We start from the raw sequence: 13846 nt of genomic DNA on the forward strand, positions 1-13846 counted from the left end.
GAGACCCTGTGCTTGGTGCATGCCAAGCAAGCACACTACCAACTCAGGCACATCCAATTCATCCTTCCTTGGCTTCTTCCTTTCTTCCTTTCTTGGCTTCTTCCTCTCTTTTTTCATTCCTTCCTTCCTGCCTTCCTTTCTTCCTTCATCCTTTTCTTTTTTCTTTACTTCCAATCCTGCAGTAAACCTGAACTCCAGGGTTCCTTTTTCCAGTCTCAAGTGTAACAGGAAAGTCTTGGTATGGGAGTTATACTGAAATGTGGTTGGTGCTCAGAAGGAGCAGCAGTTACTCAGAATGGAGGGGAGCATGTTCAGTGGTGCTCTGTTGGAGGAGAGGGCTGAGAAGGCATTGCCCTCCTGTGAAGAGAGGCTAGGCATAGGTTTCAGACCCTAGTTAGAGAGTGCTGTTTCTCACAGGGGTACTCACTGGCTGCCTGTGATTTATTTCCCCAGATGTTGTCTTTGGACCAGAGGGACTCAGTCCAAAAATATAGGTGGACCTGGGGACTTGCACTAAAGCAGATTCTCCATGGAACAAGTACAAAGTAGAACAGCAGTCTGTTTATCCTGGTGCTCAGTTCTCCAGCTCCCTAATTTGCTCACGTACACGTTTCTCACGGTGCCTAAGAGGAGATGACTGAAGGCATAGCTCAGAAAGCACTTGGGCATTTGCCTTGTAGGGACCCTGTGGCAGGAGAAGAACAAACTACTCTTTTTTTTTTTTTGAAGTGCAGCATGGTATTTCTTGGCTCTTTCTCCACCATTGTATGTGTGACTTTATATATCATACTTATTTTCTTCCACCCTCAGTAACAGTTTCTCTATCTAAAAATATGGACAAGTGAGCTCTCTTGGTTGTTTGAAAATCAGATTCAACCCTCAAGATGCTCATTGGTGGTTTTTTATAAACCCTGAATACTAATTGCATAAGCCCCCTCTGGGATTTTTATACAGACGCAGGGAGCCGCCCGTAGTGCACCCTGTCATTGCTTGCTTCTGCTCCTGGATGCCTCTGGCCTAGAGATGTAGAGCTGAATTGTCCATGTAAACCCGAGCGGTACCAGGACCTGACCTGGAGTTTCTGTTCCACTAATGATTGTCAAATGAATAAATGAGCTGGAAGATCCCGTGACGCCACCTTGACGCACACTCTCTCCAGTCTTCATGGGTCCTACCATAAGGAATGACCGGACTTTCTTTCATGTAAAATTAAATATGTTTGTATTAAAATCAGCTTCCTGTGATCCTAACCAAGATATGTCCCGAGACTGTTGCAAATAGAGCAGAGCGAGCACCAGGATGTTTTGGGGATCTAAATACTTGTGAAGTACATTTTTTTTTTTATGTTATGAAATGTTTTAAAGAACTCCAAGCAAATTTAAAAGAGGATCTACTGGATTTTGACTAAGTGCTAAAAAAAAAACAAAAAAGGAGAAGAAAAAAAAAGTTTCCTTAATTCCCTATCCAAATACTTCAAGCTTAAATTTACTGGCAGCTATTTCAGAGGAAGATGGTGACTCTGAAATCCTTAGTTTGTTATAGAGAGAATGTTTTTGTCTTCAGATGTTTAGGGAGGGATTAAAGGGAATTTATGGCTCGGTAGGGAAGTAATAAACGTGGTAACAATGCAGTGTCTAAACTGTCCCCAGTTTCTGGAATTACTGTCTACCCAACCAGCCGCATTTGTATCCGAAAGGAATTACTTTTACAAAAGGCTTGAGACGCCTGCCTGGATCAGTGGGTCATTCTATCGTTTAAGGAAGGTTGAATCAATTACACAGGAAATAAATTCTGTCATTGGAACGTTTGCCACAGGGCCCAAGAAACATATTCAAGATTTGTTTCAAGAAATTTAATCAACATAAGGTATATTTCCTTAAGATCAAACGACGGCCTGTTCAGTTTCTCCTGACATACTTGATGTTTTAGTTAATTTTATTCTTAAGGAAAAAAAAAATCACAGGAGTAAGAAATAAATGACTCTGATAGATCATGTTATTTCTTGTTGTGCCCTTTTTTATTAATGGAGTTCTACCTTCCAGGCTTGCGGTGATTCTTTTAGTGAAAGCAGTCACGACTTTTTTAATAATATATTGCAATTTATAAAGAAATGATTTAGCAAAATAGTCTTTAGCACTGGAAGAAACTTTTCTGTAATCACCTGTAATACTTTGGTGACCGTGTCCTTTTGTTATTTAAGAGGGTCTCTAGATTAGAGGTGATAGGACAATGGCAGTGTTCTATAGCAAGGTCGATTAATACAAATTTCATCTCTAAACAGTGCCACCTTGCCTTCTAGGTAGTGCTTCTCAAGGCCACAGTGCATATTTCCTTGGAATGTTATCCACAAATGCACAAAAAAATCATAAATATTTTAACAATGTTACTTAGAATGGTTGTGCATCCTTGTAATCCCAGCACTTAAGAGGTTGCAGCAACCTAAGTTCCATGTGAGACCCTATCTTGTAAAACAATGAAAGGGTTGAACATAGTGCAGTTGGGTTTTTTTTGTTGTTGTTGCATCAGTTAAATGATAATTGCTTCCATGCTTGATGAAGTTAAATTATTGAAACTGCCCAAAAGTTTATTCTAAATGTCTTTTATATGTAGGTGAGTTTGGTAGAAAGAAAATGAACCTGTCATCTTAAATCTTCATGTAAATAGTTGCATGATCATTCTTAATTATGCAAATGTCTCTGAGTTATACAGTAATTGATCCCTTTTGTATTTATGTAACATATCCCATCTTAGGATGCTCAGCCCCACATGAGTGATCTGCTCTACCTCTAACAGTTTCTATTTTAAAATTAAATCTGAGGAGGCATTCCTGTGTGTGTTTTACAATAATTCAATTCTTTAATGAGTTGAAGCTTGCCCCTTGTTATAAAGTAAGTTTCTGTGGTCATTGTGGACTCCTGTTTAAATAAACTCTCTTCTTTCCCACTTAGAGTTAAAGAAGCTGAGGAAGTGTGTAGGCAGAAGAAAGGAAAAGCACTCTACAAAGTAAAACCGAGACACGACTCTGGGATTGTAAGTATTGACTATTCTTGTTTTTGGCTTGTGATGTCATTGCTATTGAACCCTGTCTTTACAATATACACAAATTTATACAATAATATCTCAGTCATTTTATCCTATGTTTGGATAAACAATGAGCTTTTAATTCCAACAGTCTCTTTTCTTTATGTCTTTAATCAGGCCTTTGTAGTTGAGTTAGTCTCAAAGTTGGATATTTGAAATTTGATAATTAAGATAAATGTAAGTATGAACATATATGAGGCCTTTTGTTCACTGCTGGGGCAGGAGATAGCCTGTACTTTTTCACAGCACATGAGTCACAGGCTATCTATGCACTTTAACCCTGAGTGACTAATATGAGATTTGCTGCATGAAGCTCAATAGGAAATGATATATACTCTCAAGAAGGCTGTTTGGAGTCTGTGGTCCAGAGACTTATCTAGAAGGTTAAGCTAAGATTCCTCTCTGGCCAAGTCCTCCATTACAAGAAAACACCAAGTTGTATATCCTCTGAGAGAAATGTTGGGTACAGTGGCAAATTCTCCCTTCTGATACTGTAGAAGTTTTGAAGGATTTGAAGGTGTCCTACAACCCCTGTTGGCAGGGTAAGTAAATAATGTCAGTTTAAATAAAATTTTAGGGCATCAAATAGAATCATTTTGACATTTATTTTTATTTTTAGTTATTTATGGTATTGATGGTATTTAATTATTATGGTTTTAATGGGTATATGCGTGTGAATGCAAGACCCTGAGGCAGTGAGAGAAGGACTTTAAAGCCTCTAGACCTGGAGTATCATAACTGTGAGCCACTTGACAACAGTTCTGGGAACTGAACTCTAAGCCTCTACAAAAGCAGTGAAGGTCTTAACTGCTGATCTATTTCTCCAGCCCAAATCAAAACATTTTGAATTAGATTAATTGTCTAAATGGAATGGACAGTCAAGATAACTCAAACTGCCTAGGATAAAATAGCCCTCTTTGGAAAAGAGTTCTATCTTCAGATAAAATTTATTTTTCTGTCAGTTTTTCTGTATCAAAATTAGTCTTATTTAGTGATAAAATTGTCTTTGCTGTTTTCTGACCAAAGCTCAGTACATCTATACAGAATAAGAGGAATGGTTATTAGCTAACCCTGGTCATGCTGTAGATGGAAGAGACCTGAAACCTGTCAACCATGAACCAATCCACTGATTCTGCTTCCGTATTCATGCCTTTGCTTGTAGGATCTGGAATGACAGGGTTGGGCCAACCCCAGTTCACATACATTACAAGTTAAACTTTAAAGACTTATTTTCTTTAAAGCATTTGGTAATTTGTTTCAATGAAAACTATTTTAAGATGGAACAGATGTAATGTGTGTAGTTTCTTGAATTAATTGATCTTTCACCTTTATCCAGAGAATGTAATCAAAATAAAAACCTTGTTTGGGCTGCTCTAAACTCCTTTCTTTTTCTATTTTTTAACCCTACCTGGTATATTTGTTTTCAGAAAGCAAAGATAAGCATGAAAACCTGAGCTGTGAACAGCAGAACAAAGCAAGTCATCGAAACGACGTCCGCAGCATCCACGTGACCTGAGCAGGGAACGAAGCTACACCATTCTGATCACTTTTCCATGGAGACTCTTGCATAATCTTCCATGTTTTCTAGAAAGTTTACTGATTGTTGAATTTTTCTGTATGTTCCTTTAAAATTGCAAAAGCAGTAGACCTGTGGAGAATTGGAACCCTTTTCTTTTTGTAAATGTTCTGGTGTTATCCCAAGAGACCGAAACAGCACGTCTAAGAAGCACTAACTCTGAACACACTAAACCTTAACCTATGGTTCCCTTTTGTGAGGTTCTCTCCCTTGTCACAACAAAAGCATCTTCCCTTCTACTGACAACCAGAACTCCATGTCTTGTGATTAGACTTGTGAGTGAATATTATTCCTACTGAAGTCTTGTATCTACTTCACTTCTCCTTACACAGTTTCTATTTTGAGAAGTAAGTAGTATCTGTGTGTCATGACCAACGCTGTCCCCACTCTGAAGTTGCTCTCTGTGTCCCTTAAGACCCTCTGAAAAACTGGTCTGCAGCAGAGGTAAATGAAATCAAAAGACATTCCTTTGTATCTTACACTATTATTCTTCACACATACACACACACACACACACGCACACACACACATACACACACAAGAACTTTAAGTAAGTGAAGCTCATGAAATTGTAAGATTTATTTTTTGATAACTATCATAAATAATAGATGAATCAGATCTATCTGGATCTTGTTAAGTGAAATGCCTGCCTGAGTATTTTGACATGATTGCTGTGACCATGTGTTACAGCCAGTGATTTACAGCTGGGAGATAAGGATGCATTCATCCTGCATCCAAAGGGTTCCAGGGAAGGATTCTACTCACTCTGCTGTCAGGGAAAACAGGTGAGTTTCCCATCCTTTCTGAGCATATTTTGAAGTACACTCATAATACATTAAGAGGGTTTTGTATAACAGTGATAGTTGTTCTTTTCAATTGCTGCTAATAATATTGGTTGAAAGTTATGGATGTAGAAAGGGGGAAAATTTATTGCTACTGCAAACCAGTTATGAACAGCAACTTAAAGAGATAAATAATGTTCTAAATCATAGCTATACTTGTATTTATGTAAAGTACGACCTATTTCCTTTTACTTTGTATTTGAAGTGCAGAGGAACAGTAGTGTTTTATTTTCTTCTGTTGTTGTTTTGTAATTCTCCTATCCCTCAGTCCTTCCCATGTGTATATTACCACTCTTCAATGAAGTCATAGGGCATTTAACAAAGATCGCTATGTGCAATACTGTATTTTAGTGTTTCTATTTCAATTTTTTAGAATGTTAATTTATATGAAAATAAAATAAATAATAGAATATTTCTGCGTCACTTGTGTGCATATCCTGCATGTCTACTTAGAAAATGGGGATCATGGTCAACTTTTTTAGGGAACGAGTGGGAAATAAGTTAGTCTAAGCATTCACATATGGAAAAAGCATGAATATCCTTCATTGTGGGATTCTGAAACTTAAGTCTATCATGAGAAAGTGAGAAATATTGATAAAATGTTGACTCTTTAACCCAGTTGTTTTATTTCCTGAGCTCCAGCAAGTAGTCTAGTGTTCTAGTATCCAATTTTAATTGGATACTATACCGTAAAATGTATTATTAAGACCAGATACAGCTTGTCAACTTGTCCCGCCAAACTCCTTATTCTTCTGTGTTATCCATCTCAGGGAACAGAGCCTCTAGCTTCAGAAACAGGAGGCATTCTTTCTATCTCACTCTCCCTTGAGCCTCTCATTGACTCAACTGCCAACACTACTAATCGTGCCTGGTTTGAAGATGTAGCCATTTTCCTCCCTCCTTTCCAGGGTTCTTTGTTCAAAAACTGGTGGGAATTACCTTGATAGCTGTATTAGTTAATTTTTTCTCTTTGCCTTGATATAAATACCCAAGAAAAGCAACTTATAGAGTGTTGATTTGGCTCACAGATCAAGGGGATACGGTCATGGGTAGCATAAGCATAATAAGACAACTGGTCACATTGCTTCTACATTCATGAATGAAAAGGAAATAAGACAGCGGCTTGCTCTGAGCTCATTTTCTTCTTATTATTCAGTCTAGAACTTCAGCCACTGGGTGTTGCCCATATTGAGGGTGGCTGTTCTCATCCCAGTTAACCCAGTCTAAAAGCTCCCTAACAGGCATGCTCAGAGGTTTGTCGAAGTGATCTTAAAAACTGCCAAGTTTGCAATCAATGTTAATATCACAATATCTATTAGTTGCTGTCATAAAGATTTGCTTGATGCCGGTTATTGCCTATGCATCAAACCCATTTTTGTTCAAAACTAGTCATATACATCAAAGTAAATCATCTCACATTATCCAAAATCTTGACTGTGGCTGACAGAGCATCAGGTACCTGTTTCTGCCTTGGGTTGTAATTCTCTGCTCTGAGCATTTAAATTCCAGCCTTCAGTCAGACTAAGCTTCCTTCAGTCCCTTCATGCAGTGTTCTTTCTCACCTCCTGTAGTATACTTATGTTCTTTAAATTCAAATATTGAAATCTTAATACCCAAATCGTCAATTTCAGGGGAGCATGAGGGGTGTGTTTGGGTTATAAGGGAATTAATGTCATAACTGAGGAAGTGGATTCTCACTGGGGAGAAAAACACCCTATTTCATACTCTGTTACCATGCAAGGCATTCTGCAATGGTCAGATGAAGCAGGTAGGCCCTCACCAGAGGCACTCCATTGATCCTGGAAGGCTCTAGAGCTCTAGTGATACAAATTTCTACTTTATATATTACATAGTCTATGGTATTATGTTATAGCAGCAGAAAATGAACTAACCCATCCACTGTAGATCTTTCTCCATGTTTTCCTTCACCTTAAGCCATTATCCTATTATTTATCCTAGTATTTCTCTAACTCACTAGTAATCATATATGAACTTAATAGCCACTTGGTAGAGGGCATCCCTTACCACTGGTCTCTCTGGCTTCTAGAATGTTACACATGTTAATAAAGATTTATTAAATAAAGGAAGAGTGTTAACTATGCCACAAACTTCGAGATACAAATAAATTGAGGACTGAAAGAAGTCTACTGTGGAGGGCAGAGACTAAGGGTTATATTAGTGCATATTATATTAGTCAGGGTTCTCTAGAGAAACATAGCTTATAGAATTAATATTCTAAGTCAGGATTCCCTGACACTGATATTTGAATATTAAGATTCCAATATCCGAACTTTGGGTCTTCAGATCATAGGAAGTAAGAAAGAGCACTGCAGGAATTATAGAATAAATATAATGATCATTTATTCTATAAATAGCCTGGCTAGTCCGACAACGGCTGTCTACCAATGGGAGATCCAAGAATTCAGTAGTTGTTCAGTCCATGTGGCTGTATGTTTGAGCTGGCCTTCAGCATATGTCAAAGATAGGGTCTAATGCCAGTGAAGGGGCGGCCTTGCAATCAGGCAAAGAAAGAGTTACAGCTTCCTTCTTCCACATCCATTATATAGGCTGCCATCAGAAGGTATAGCCCATACTAAAAGTGGATCGTCCCACCTCAAAAGATCTGGACTAAAGGTATGTCTTCCCACATCAAAAAAATGCCATTTAAAGTGGGTCTTTCCACTTCAAATGATTTAATTAAGAAAAAAATCCTACACAGTTGTACCCAGCCACTTGGATTTCACTTAATGCCAAGATGTATTCAAGCTGAAAGCAAAGAATAGCTATGATATGTCCCCACCTTGTCAACTTGACACAATCGTATCTCCTTATGCTAGGCTTCATTTTAAAGTGAAAACAATAGTAAGGTCATAATTACACCTAACATGATGTAATAACTATCTCTTGACCAACCACAAATGCAATATAAATTTTAGAATTGGTGACAATACAGAAAGGAGAGGCCCAAAGCTGATTCCTAAAAATTAAGGCAGTAAAACAGGTGCAAATATGGAATTTTCTATAGTTTAAGAAAACACAATGCTCTTTTGAATCTCTAAATACTTCTAAAAAGATTAAGTGTGTTTTGAAAAGTATAGACATAGATGGTGGAGGGGAGGGGAACAGGGCAGCCAGGGCTGGTGCATGAAGAGATGAATCTCTGTAAAAGGTACCAGAAAAAGTCATGCCGCATTGGGGCAGTAGGACCAAGCCAATGCCCAGGACCACTGATGCAGACTTCTTTGTAAATAGCTACCCTGAATGCCCTAGGATATTGTTGCTATCACATGTTTGATGGCCAGAGAAAGCAGACCAAACTGGGCAATATCAACAACAAAATATCTTCAGTGTTGCCACTACAAAGAAACTCAGTGGTACCAAGAAAGGCTATCTATGGATCAGAATGACCGGACGTGATATCAATAACTACACATAAAAAAGAGAGGAAACAGTATCATCAGACAAGCCACACCCCCTAAGCACACAAGGGAAGTACCTGCCGAAGAAATAGAGCAGCAGTGATATTCGGTGCCCATGAAGAAATTGGAAGTAGCTAATCATTAGGATATAAAAGAAGAAGTTCCATGAGCTTAATGGATTCTAGAAGGACATGAGCAAAGGGACCATGGCTGAGCAGGACAGGAGTGCTTAGTGATCACTGGGATTGTGACTCACACGAAGACAATGCTGGTGATGTCCAAGAGACATCAGAAGATGCATGGGAGAGACAGAGCCTCAGGAAGGTCCCCGTAAGAACAAAACAGATAGGAGTTCGAGAAAGCCAGGTAATTGCTTCAAGAAAAAAAAATGGCTGAGTGTTTTCTAGTATCAAAGAATGTCATGGTCTTTGCCTGAGAATACAAGTCCCAGACCAAAGAAATACCAATAAATTTGGTCTTGGAAACACACCACTTACAACAGTTTTCCTAAAAGCGAGGAATAAAATGGTTAAGAGGTATCTTGAAAACAGCAAATCAAAACTGTCAGCAAAGGAGATAATTGTTTTCAGAATTTGAAAACCAAGAGTTTACTATCCAAAAACCTCACAGGAAAGTCGGTTCGAGGGCAAGTGCCAGAGAGGAAAGCAGAGGACTTGGACGTCAGAAGTCACCGAGGGCACAGGAATTCGTGCAGTAAATCAATTCCAGACTGTAAACACTAGCGAGTCATTTTGGGGTTTATAAAAGATTAATAATAAGATGGCTGGGAAATTTTAAGAAACAAATTCAAACACGCTAAAAATTTTTGCCTTATTCTTTTTGTGTAATTCAATAAATTCCGGGCTGTTAATATGCACCAGAAACTGTTGTCTGCCTTAGGAGTAAAAGACACATAGAAAGTGTCTTATCCTCATAAAACCTACATCCTGGGATAGAGAAGAATAAATGGAAATCTAGTGTAAAATAATTGCAGGTTCTAGGGTACTTAACAGGGATGAACACCCTTCCTAGTAGAAGTGGATATTCCTACAACGGGAAAATTCCCTTGAACCAACACTATCCCCAGACAAACACATGCATGCTACATAAGCTCTCAAACAAAAAACAGAGAGCACACAGGAATGCTGAATGTGTTCAGAATTTGTTGCAAACATGCATAAGTATATATAATATTTTGGGGATATTCGTCATAAAAATAGAATTACTAAAAGGAGGGAAAGGCTTATTAAGCTGAAATTCAGAAAGTTTATTTTAAGAAATATCAAAATATTGTTTATTAAATGTGTAGATAATAGATGAAGGAGTGTATGCATTGCCTAAGTTGCTCCTCTTGTCTTTATTGCTTCCGCTTCCCAGCCAGCTAGTGCACTTTAACATTGGGGGTGGGGCTATGCTTTTCTTCTTCTCTTTCATGAAATGCATCTTTGCTTACACAGTGCAAGCAAAAGAAGAAAGAACTATAACGATTTAAAATGCTGTGGAGGTGAGTCCTGTACCTTTTCTTCTCTCAAAAATCATCCCAAAGCAACACAGAGCAAAAATGCAAACTTTATCTTTGATTCTAATTGGAGGCATCAAAAACCCAAACCAGAAAATGCATGGGAAGACTTCTGGTGTGTGCCTAGGAGGAGACAGACGGAGAAAGGATGCCCTTGGAGATCTTGTTTTTCAGAGGGAAGCTATATTTTTCAATGCTATCCAAGTTCTTCTGTGTGAAGCAATCAAAGGTGCATGGTACACAGATCAGGTTGGGTATTAAGAATCCTTGAGTTCTCCCTCTCTCTTCCTTTTTCCCTCTCCCTCTCACCCTTTCTCTTCTCTCTCTCCTTCTCCCTCCTTTTCTACCTCCCTCTCCCTCTTTGCACAATGTCTGGCTGTGGATCTCTGTATTTCTTCCCATCTGCTGCAACAGGAAGTTCCTCTGGTGGCAGATCAACAAGGTACTGATCTGTCGGTATGGCAGAATGTCATTAGGAGTCATTTTATCACTATGTTTTGTTGCTGTTGTTTAAAAACCCATAGCATTTGCTTTTGCCCTGTATCCCTGGGCTATCTAGTCTCTGGTTCTTGGTCACCCAAGCAGTATTGGGTATGGATGCCAGCTTATAGAGTGGCCTTAAATCAAATCACACTAAGAGGCAATGGAAGAATCTCAGTAATTAGGGAAAGAATACTATTTGAGTATTAGTATATCTGGCTTCATAAGCAGGATTTGCTAGCAAAGCATGGGAGGAAGAAAGCTTGTCTACCTTAGGAACGCGCTTGTCTCACATACTTGAAGTACTGGGCTCCATCCTCAGCAGTGCAGCAACCTGTGTGGTAGGCTGTGTCCCAGTTCTTGGGAGGTAGAAGCAGAATAATACATTCAAGGTCTTTCTTTACTACATAGAAAGTTTAAGGTCTGTCTGGTATACATCAGACATGTCTTACAAGAGAAGAAATGTATACACACACACTCACACACAAGCACAGCTCTCTCCACAATCTACACCACCAACAAACAACCAATGTATGCAAACATCTGCTCCAAACCAACCAGTATTTTCCAAAAAGTATACTGTAGACTAACTCATTGATGAATAATAATAAATATACTACAATGTGAGCAAATATTAGGAAGAATTTGAAGTTGCGGGGATTATTCTAGGAGATTTAGATGATATTATGGAGGCTTGCATATTATAATACACGTGTATGAAAATGTGCATATATGTGAAAATTATGGGAACTAAAAAAATCAAGCAAACAACATCACTTTTGAAGAAAATTTTTGAATACTATGACTATGTCCTTAAATGATGGAATCCCTGAAGGTAAAGTCAGCCTGGGTATAACACAAAAGCATTAACAATACTATCCCTAGGACTATGAAAGTCAATGAGAGTCCTCACCTAGATGAGTAAGGCCCTAGGCCTGGCACTATGAGAAGCAAATGGAAAGGTCCCAGCAGGCATACAGAGCAAGACCAGTATGCTACCTTTCTGATGCTGTTTGTCACTGTTCTGGTAATGGGGGAAAATTTAAAGGAGTATGATTGTAAGGGGTGGGGTAATTTCTATTTGTTATCCAGCAGAGTACATTCTCAGGAAGCAGGAAGTAACCATTAAGCTATTAAAGACAATAATAGCGTGTCATAAACTCACTAGGCCCCAATCTAACCACAGAGATCAAGAGCAGCATTTAATAAGAAGATACAATGAGAGGAGCCCTCCACTCACTAAGGCAACCAGAAGCTGGGGGGCGGGGCAGCTCAGTGGCAAGGTATGTGCCTACTGCACCATGGGGCCCTGTGTGCTAGCTTGACACCACTAAACGAAGCAACCAAGAAACAAGAAAACCATAAGAACTGTATAAAAACAATTGAGAGAGCCACCAAAAAAACCTGTTTAAATGATCAGACAATCTCAGTGCTCCTTAAAACATATCTGTAGATTCCACGAGACCCAAATAAAATACCACCAGTAAAATACCAACAGAGCAATTTGTATTCAGCTATGTAGAGTTTCTGAAGGCAACACTGGCTGTTCCTGCTAGGTCAAAGCTGATACTTAAGAAAAGAGAAAACAAAGAGGTTTTTGTTTTCCTTTGTTTTCAGTTATTCCTTTGATTCTTTTGGATTTGGCACAATTTGAAGAATAAATGAATATTGATGTGTTTTATAATTAATTTTTTGGACTTCATCTCATTTCCAATATCAAGCACGTCCATCTTTCCCATTATGTTTACCCAAGGGGAAATACATTGGAGGTCCATGTCACTTAGCAACCCTGTCAGATGTCCTGCCCAAGGGAGATTAAGAAAATTCTTTTGGAGCTGTGAAATGAGTCAGTAGATAAGGGTGCACGCTACCACGCGGGATAACAAATTCTCATCCCCAGACTCCTAGAGGCAGAAGGAGAGAACCAACTCCCACAAGTTTTCCTCTGATGACTGAGGTTTCTGTCCTGCCCAGTTCCCACAGTTGTTAAAGTCCCAAAGAAATCATATAGAGGTCTATAATTAATTATAAAATGATTGGTCTAGTATCTCAGGCTTCTTATTAACTCATAATTCTTGTCTGTGTTAGCCACATGGCTTGGTACCTTTTTCGAGGAGGCAGTCACATCGAGCATCCTATGTATCTGGGTCATGACTGCAGACTGAGCTTCCCTCTTCTCAGAATTCTCCTGTTCTCATTGCCCCGCCTCTACTTCCTGCCTGATCGCCCCGCCAATACTTCCGATCTGGCTACTGGCCAATCAGCATTTTATTAAAAATAATACAAGTGGCAGGGTACAGACCATTGTCCCACAGCATCTGACCTACACAGGTGAGCCAGGGTAGACACATTCCTGTGTACTCAAGAGTGCACACTCAGGCATGCACACACACGTATGCACACACGTACACACATACACTCAGCATATCCGCATGCATATGCACGCATGTGTGAGCATGCGCACAAAGGGACCTTAGGGAGAAGAAAAGACAGTCGCCGCTAGAAAGAAGAAGAGCTGGAATTTTCTGTGGCCTCAGTTCAGAGGTGAACTGCTGAGGTGAAGGGTCACTGTTTCCATCAGGCCCCACGTAGGCAGCCCTTCCTGAGGAATGCTACTCATTTCCTCCGAGTTCTTCTTCCTCGTCATTAAAAGAAGCATTTTCCATGGTTACTCTCCCGCCCCCAGGTTTTCTGAGCTCTGCTAGGAGTCTCAACTAGTTTGTGGACTTGGTCATGACCTTTCCACTTTTATATCTCTCCCCATATCTGACTTTTAGTTCAAATCCCAGTTATATTTCTTCAAATGGGGGAGGAAATTCCTATATGTCATTTTATCCTCACTGTAGTGCCAACAACCCCAGAAGCCCACATCATCACCTCAAATACTGGGGCCTCGGGGCTCCCATCTCCCGTATTCTCAGTCTTCCCT

The 13846-nt window shown here is 39.3% G+C and overlaps 1 protein-coding gene across 1 annotated transcript in view; it reads left to right on the forward strand.

Moving 5' to 3' along the window:
- Fmn2 (formin 2) overlaps positions 1-5921 on the forward strand; it is a 290079-nt gene extending 284158 nt beyond the window's left edge. Inside the window, exons 17-18 of the mRNA XM_075989205.1 lie at positions 2949-3030; positions 4509-5921. Of these exons, the coding sequence (XP_075845320.1) occupies positions 2949-3030; positions 4509-4535 (109 nt within the window). The 3' untranslated portion in view covers positions 4536-5921. The remainder of the gene's footprint in view (positions 1-2948; positions 3031-4508) is intronic.
- Positions 5922-13846: the final 7925 nt, after the last annotated feature.

This window comes from Microtus pennsylvanicus, chromosome 10, assembly GCF_037038515.1.
Source record: "Microtus pennsylvanicus isolate mMicPen1 chromosome 10, mMicPen1.hap1, whole genome shotgun sequence".
Lineage (NCBI taxonomy): Eukaryota > Metazoa > Chordata > Mammalia > Rodentia > Cricetidae > Microtus > Microtus pennsylvanicus.